This window comes from Drosophila serrata, unplaced genomic scaffold, assembly GCF_035046125.1.
Source record: "Drosophila serrata isolate PLE 108 unplaced genomic scaffold, ASM3504612v1 contig_160, whole genome shotgun sequence".
In the NCBI taxonomy this organism is placed as follows: Eukaryota; Metazoa; Arthropoda; class Insecta; order Diptera; family Drosophilidae; genus Drosophila; species Drosophila serrata.
The window spans coordinates 415,462-423,469 of record NW_028257058.1 but is presented as its reverse complement, the minus strand read 5'-3'; the positions used below and the strand labels follow the sequence as shown (position 1 = coordinate 423,469).

Genomic DNA, 8,008 nt, shown 5'->3' with positions numbered 1-8,008 from the left:
GTGGAGGCTGCTAGATTACGTACCACTATGCGGGACGTTTTATCCTCGTCCAAGCAAAAATGGGTATACTGAACATGATTAGCGTTTAACAGCTTTATGTTTATGGCGGTGGGTGTCAGATTCCTTTGCGTAAATTTGGACATCCCCAACAGGAGGCAATCGAAATTCATAATCATCAGATGGAATAGGGGGGGATAGAAAGGCTTCTAAGAAATTAAAATCTATATCTAAAGGAAAATGCCAAACTGTGAATTTAAAACTGTAACTGTTAAACTGTAAATATAAGATTAGAGGTGGGTGTATCGAATCTAGGAATTACTTCGTTCTTTTTTAACACAAATATATATAATTTATTTTGTATTAATTCTTAATGGTCGAATTGCAATCTGCAAGGGTTTACATTGCCAAGTAAATAAAGAATACTCTTTTTCTTGTATCAGAATTAATATTAAACTTTATTGAGGTTAATTTGCATCTATTACATATTGTTTGTGATACGATAGCGTATACAATATATACAATATAAATCAATCAACATTATTATTATGTATCATATTTTGTTGTTTGATAAATTAAATTATATCTTAAAAACTTAGTTTTATATTGAAAGCACTTTTCGAATCGAACTGCACACACACATACCTAAACAAATTAAAATTACAACTTGAGATATAAACTAAATAACAAAGGCAAATTAAATCCGTTTTAGGGAACATTTATTCTATTTATTAGTAACTGAAAATTTGCTACCTCTAAGAATATTAATATTTTCAACTTCAGATTACAACAATGTCCTCTAAACGCCTATGATTGCAAAACTAAATAATATTACATTATATTTAGATACCGGAAAAATATAGGTTCTAAAGTTCTGGGTCTCCCAATTTATATATATTTTCATATTATTTATTATTTGCAGCCATTTATCTTCATTTAATAGTTATTCTCCTAAAGTTGCCTTAAAATTAAAAAAGAACATTTCAGAAATTGTACAGATACAAAGTAATATTTTGAAACAGTGTCGTAAACAGCGCTTAAAATGCTACCATAATCTGCAGTACCTTGTGTTGATCTCGATATTGCTTTCACACATTACAAAGCAGTAGCAGAGCGGAATCCAAAGAATAAGAAGCATTTTGTTTGAACTCGTAGTTTTATAGCCTAATTTTGTATAGCAGATGCGAAAAACTGATGGCAAGATGAGAGCAGGGGATACAATAGGATCGGAGCTGTTTTCTAATTATTCAAGTAAAATCAGAGACATAATAGACATTGGAGTTGTTATAAAATGTGTTGCTCAACAGCTGCCAATCAAAATTGCTTCCTATTTGGGTAATGCGGAGAACGAAAACTATTTGCATCTATTTATTCAAGCTTCCGACCTATTAAACTTAATTTGGGTGTGTCCATGTTACTTATTTCACCTGTTATGGTACCGGGTATCTCACAGTCGGCCACACTCAACTGCAGCTTTTCCACTTGTTATTAAAAAATTCCCTTTTATTCCTGCTCTCGGTTTTCAGCCTAACGAACCTGTACTATAACAAATGAACGCACTAAGCACGAGCAGAGCAGAGCGAATGCTCTGCGAAAAGTGAGAGCAGCAGTAGCAAGGGCTTAGCAATATTTGTGTAGATTTGGCTGCTACAGAGTAGAATATGCGAAGGCTGGACGTAAATACATATATGAGGGGTCTCATGTGTTTTTCAGGGAGAAAAATACTATTTTCAAAAAAGTTAAAAAAAAAATAAATAAATAACAAAATAATAAATAAAATTATTACTTATTTCAAAGCTTTTATTGTTTTAAAAAAACACCATGAATGAAGGATAACGGACAATAACCTCTTAATAAGATAATCACAAGTGAAATTAAAACAATATCAGCTTTATTCAGATCTTAGACTGATAGAGGTAAAGGCCAAAAAAGAAAATGGTAATTTGCAATTTTATAAAGATCCCTTTGGTACTTTGTATAATCGTACCAATCGACTTAAAACCATATTTAAGAAAAAAATGCAGTCAACATTTGTTACGCCGAGAATTCAATTTCTTTTGAGAATATTTCCATAGTATTAATCGGATCAACTTGAGTAAGTTGTGCTACTATTTTTTAGGGGACGTAAAATAAAAAAAATAAATAAGATGAAATAGCCCAAAAAATCCTTTTATTAAACCGTTAAGCCCCTTGTAATCCCTTAAATAGAGCAAATTATTATGTCGGAATTCTGGTATCTCTCCGTTAATGGGATTATTAACCCTGCTCCGATTATCGTTAAAATCTGTTTAATATAGATAGCACTGCATTCAGAAATTGAAAGTAGGATTTCTCAGAAAGCGGATACTTATGGAACATCAGGCTTTGCGAGAAACCGTTGTCTTTTACCCTTTATAAATCAATAAACTAAATGTAAGAAGTTAAGATTAGGATCTCTCTTTACTCAGCCGATTTGAATTGATAAATATCACAACCCTTTTAGCGATAACCGAAGCATGGCTGTAAATTGCAATTATTGTTGATTATGGCGATTATTCTAGGTTATTATGCCTATAACGTCGTAGTCGGGCGCTATTTTCAATTTTCGGATCCCCTGGTGGCGGTGAAATGTTACATTCCGTTGAATATTTATCGGTCGTTCGCATATTGTTGGATTTTTGTTCATTTTTCTCTAGCATCGATCCAAAATCGTCGTCGTTTACAAATGTTCCATTATCATCAAAGTCGCCTCCTCCCAACATTGAGTTGGGAATGCCACGAGTTCTTTAAAGATATGTTCCGCAACAAAATGAAGAGTGCTGTTTAGGATAATAAATTATTAAACATACCGACTGGATGTCCGGGACCGGGGTCTTTGAAATCTTAATTGCAGCTGAGTTGGATCAGTAACATACTTCCCTTCCGTGGATTCTCGGCGTCGACGAAGTCCTAAAGTAACCATAGGTAAGAAATTGTATTAACAAAGGATTTAATACCGCTCATTAACACTCAGTATCTTGATATATTTTATTATTATTTTTTTTTTAATTCATTGCTGAATCTTTTATATTAGACTCTGTTGTTTTTTCCAATCGAGAAGGGTTTGAAGTAAGGAGAGAGAAAAACTGTTTCAGGCTTTTAAAACGGGTACGGTAATTCTTTGTCCTCTTCGTATGAGTCAAGGAACCATTTTCCAGGCTTTTTTGCATTTGGCATTTGAATCGGACACTGATTCCGTAATCAATTCAATCAAAATATATTTCAGATAAATGCTTTTCATTTTTGTTTTAATATTTTTCAGTAAAAAAAGCTGTTGAAAACCTAACCTAGCCTAATCTTGAGCCTAGTACTAACATAACATTATATGTATATTAATTTAGATTGCTGATTTTCTAAGGTGAATAAATAAATTTCATTGAGCGCTTTTTTAGTCGGCAAGCTATATAGTGTTATAATTTTAGTCAGAAGTTTGCAACGCAGTGAATGATATATTTCTGACCCAGTAAAGATTATATATCCTTGATCAGCATCAACAGCAGATTCGATCTAGGCTGTTTGTCTGTTGAATTTGCCATATACAGACCAAAAAACTGTACAATTTTTTTGACAAATGTTATTAATGACTGAATTTCTAAAATAATACAAAATAGCTATATCTCATATACGACAAAAATATGTTGAAAACTAAAGAAAGTTATAAATTGTTCGGTCACACTGGTTTCAGAATAAAATATATAGCAACTTCGCTCACAACATTTTCAAGCTGATTTACGTTATGTTATTACTAGGCCTAACTGATTAATCCTGTTTATAACATAGGAAGGTATCAAAAGGATGGTGCATTTAAATGCTCTCATTCTCTTTCTTACACACACACACGCACTACTTATTAATAAATTTTGCATAATCCAACAAACCTGGTGTTAGATCCGTAATATTAGAAGAATTCTCTATAGATTTCGAGTGTAAAGTTTTGCGAGAAGGTATAACAGTATCCATTACAATCGCATTTGTGTTTGTATTCTGAGGCGTGTTTGTTTCCAATGTAGTACCAACTCCTCCCGCAGACTCACCACCTGCCCACGAAGCACACTTGGATTGACGAACAGGAATTTTGCTGGGGGGTACCAATAGTGGTAATATGGTTAAATCCGTGGCCAAATTTTGTCTGATCACCGTCTGATCATTGGTTTCGATACTGTTGCCATTCACAGAATGAGTTTCGTTAGGTGTCTTTGCTATGGTTGTGGGAATTGGATGCGTCGTGACGTAATTATGAACTATACTCGCGGGTGAAGCTACAATAAGTGCAGCAGCATTTGCTTCTGATGTTTCATCACAGTAATTTGGGGGCCTTTCGGTGAGTTGCTCTTCATTTCCTTGATATTCGCTTGCAGGATTATTTTTAACGGCCGCCGCCAAGGCATCATAATAGATTGAATCATCCAAATGTGATTTTTCTGAAGAGAAACAAATATTTACTGTATGAATGCAGAAAAATATTGTTATATTGAAACCAAATCGATATTTAAAGCGAAAATTGATATTTAAGTCGATAACGTAGCGTGCGATGAATTTATATCCAACCAAATATATCGGACTTATACAATCAGAAAACAAGAAATGAAGCTAACTTCGGCACGCAGGGGTTAGTATACCCTTGCAGATTGCAATTCGATCTCTAGGAATTAATACAATATAAATTATACGTATTAATGTTAAAACGATGATGTAATTAATACAATCTTAATTATACATTTCATTTGCCTATACATATTATATTTACAGTTTTACATTCATAGTTTTGCAATTTGTATGGCAGCTATGTGATAAAGTTATATAGTCGTCCGATTTTCATAAATTTTGACCGAAATTCTAGTATAATACGAAATGGCTACATTTTCAATTTGATGAAAATATGTTGAAAACAATAAAAGTTATACTTTTTAATTGTATTAACTTCTCGATCGTCCCTATGGCAGTTATTTGATATATATATAATTTTTAAACAAAGTTTTACTAAATAAAATAACTAAATCTCAAATTTTATTAAAATCTGTTGAAAACAGGAAAAGGTATAATTATTTTTTTAATTTTCCGATCATTCCTAAGTCAGTTATTTGATATAGTCGTTCGATAAAAAAAAATTAAAACCGAAATTCTAAAATATTACAAAACTGATATATTTCAAGTTATATGCAAATCTTTTGGAAACTGAAAAATGTATTTTTTTTTTCAATTTTCCGATCGTTCCGATGTTTCTATGGTAACATAACGTCGTTCGATTAAAAAAAAAATAAAACTAAAATTCTAAAATAATATAAAACTGTTATATTTTATTTCAATTATATGCATATCTGTTATATATATCTGGAAATGTTATATTTTTTTTAATTTTCTGATCGTTCCTATGGCAGAAATATAATATAGTCGTTCGATTAGAAAAAAAATTTTTAGTTATTACAAAACTGTTATATTTCAAATTATATGCAAATCTGTTGAAAACGGAAAAAGTTATAATTTCAAAACTGAGAGACAAGTTTGCGTAGAAACGGACAGACGGACATGGCTTTATCGAATCGGCTGTTGATGCTGATCAAGATTATATATACTTTTTATGGTCGGAGATGACTCCTTCAGTGCTTTTCAAACTTCTAACTGAAAGTATAATACCCGGTAAGGATATAATATTATGGTTTCCAAAGATATTGATAATTTGGTATTATTTGATTTTGATACATCAAAGATGATGTTTTCAATACGTTAATTCACGATATTTGCAAGATTTAAATTCTAAATATATTAATACAATATATTATATATATATATTAATATATAATGTTAAGCACAATTTTTAGTTATTACAAAACTGTTATATTTCAAATTATATGCAAATCTGTTGAAAACGGAAAAAGTTATAATTTCAAAACTGAGAGACAAGTTTGCGTAGAAACGGACAGACGGACATGGCTTTATCGAATCGGCTGTTGATGCTGATCAAGATTATATATACTTTTTATGGTCGGAGATGACTCCTTCAGTGCTTTTCAAACTTCTAACTGAAAGTATAATACCCGGTAAGGATATAATATTATGGTTTCCAAAGATATTGATAATTTGGTATTATTTGATTTTGATACATCAAAGATGATGTTTTCAATACGTTAATTCACGATATTTGCAAGATTTAAATTCTAAATATATTAATACAATATATTATATATATATATTAATATATAATGTTAAGCACAATATTTTCTTACTAAATAATAATAATAATGTATTTACATCTCTATTGTTTTTTTATATTATTAGATATTTTTTTCTCTAAATTTGATTTACCTTTTGGGATAACACGAATCTCTAGGCGACCACTGATACAACCATTAATGTCCTGAATTGGAGCAGCGTTTACACTTTTTCGCTGGCAGGAATCTTTGGCCTGTGCACACCACGGTTTGGTCGCATCTTCTTCCGCTGCATTTGAGTTATGATCGTCGAAAGTATCGGCGATAACCGATACATTTGGAAGGCTGTTTCGGTGTTTCGACCTAGTTTTCTGACTCTCGTTCGATATATTCGATTGAAACACCGAGTCCTCTTTAAAAGACGAAGGTTGAATAGAAGTCCTTAAAACAACAGAAGGTGAGGGTTTTGCATTATTGTCGAGCAATGCAATTTCCGAATAAGTTTCTCTGACGCAAACATTTCTGGCTATGTCCATTCGATAAACCTATAGAATTTATATAATAAAATTACACATAGTTTTCACCAAGTCCTAAAGATGCATAAAATGTCTTCGAAAATATTACAAAAACATATACATATAGGTTATAATTAATTTCTATAAATGTTTAAAGCTATGCTTACTGTATCATCAAATGCTGCTTGCTGTACAGCTGGTGGCTCCAAGTCTTTACGCAATACATTACCAATGGCTGGCTCCGACCAACAGTTTGGTATCGAAATTCGTAACGCCTCGTAGTTCTCGATTCCGGTTATGTTCAGCATATATCTAAAAATGGAGGGAATTCCATAAGAGGTATTATTAAAATCTGCGTTTGCAATTTTCCTATTTACAATAAAATATTTTTTTAGTATTCTTGAAAAGATTGCTAACATTTAGCAATAATAGTTAAACAACGGAATCGAATTTGTTACAGGGCCTGTTCCTATGGGAGCTATATGATATAGTAGTCCGATCTGACTGAAATTATAATACCCCCACGGATATAAATATCTGAGAGCTCCAGACGCAAGATGGGACGAACTAAAGTATACAACTGTTGAATTTCTTCGAAGGCAGTTTAATATATCCAAACACACCCCTCGCTTTTTTGATCATGCTCGCTATATATGATCGATAAAGTCAAGGATCCAAGCGAACTCCCATTAGCTTGCATTTAGAGCAGTTAAAGTCTAATAAGATTACGCGGCACCATGTTTTGAAATTATTCAAATCTGTTTGTAAATCCGACTTACACTTAAGAAGTCTGGAGTTAGTCAGAACTTTGTTCAAAGACGAACCCACATGGCTCCCTTGAGGGACGCGAAAAGTAGCCCTGAATACATTAGATAAGGTATTTTTAAAACAGACCTTTTGCGTCCTGCCAGCCAGATAACTTCAGATCAACTTAAAATTCCATTATATTGAGTTTCCTAACAGAAAGATAATAGTTAACAGACCCAAATGCTTTATTGAAAAAGTATAAAAGTTTCCTTTTAAATAAGGGAAAAGGAGAGGATTCTAAGGATAGGATAAAACACTGAAACAAAACATCGAAGTTTGCTTGCATCGTACTTCCATGAAAACTATCGATATATTAATCGATTAAGAATTTGTTTATCGTTGCCGCCTTCAGGCAGCTACTGGGGTCAGTTATTATTTTCCCAGCTGTAATTGCTATCGCTTCTTTGGTGCTACCCAAATCATCAAACCGCTTGCAAACTATCACTAATTTTTTTGGTACCTTACCCAATATTCCAACTATAAACTATAAACTGCCAGAGCGCTAAAGGCCAAGATTACATA

The 8,008-nt window shown here is 32.4% G+C and overlaps 1 protein-coding gene across 12 annotated transcripts in view; it reads right to left on the bottom strand.

Annotated features, from left to right (window-relative positions):
• Positions 1 to 425: 425 nt before the first annotated feature.
• Asator (tau-tubulin kinase asator) overlaps positions 426 to 8,008 on the bottom strand; it is a 19,408-nt gene continuing 11,825 nt past the window's right edge. For 7 of the 12 annotated variants that reach the window (XM_086826433.1, XM_020954228.2, XM_086826435.1 and 4 more), the window contains 5 exons: positions 6,847 to 6,991; positions 6,319 to 6,709; positions 3,894 to 4,436; positions 2,826 to 2,925; positions 426 to 2,760 (listed from right to left, as the gene is read on the bottom strand). In XM_086826433.1, the coding sequence (XP_086682559.1) occupies positions 2,529 to 2,760; positions 2,826 to 2,925; positions 3,894 to 4,436; positions 6,319 to 6,709; positions 6,847 to 6,991 (1,411 nt within the window). In that variant the 3' untranslated portion in view covers positions 426 to 2,528. The remainder of the gene's footprint in view (positions 2,761 to 2,825; positions 2,926 to 3,893; positions 4,437 to 6,318; positions 6,710 to 6,846; positions 6,992 to 8,008) is intronic. The other 5 variants (XM_086826438.1, XM_086826439.1, XM_086826443.1 and 2 more) reach the window with 1 other exon arrangement.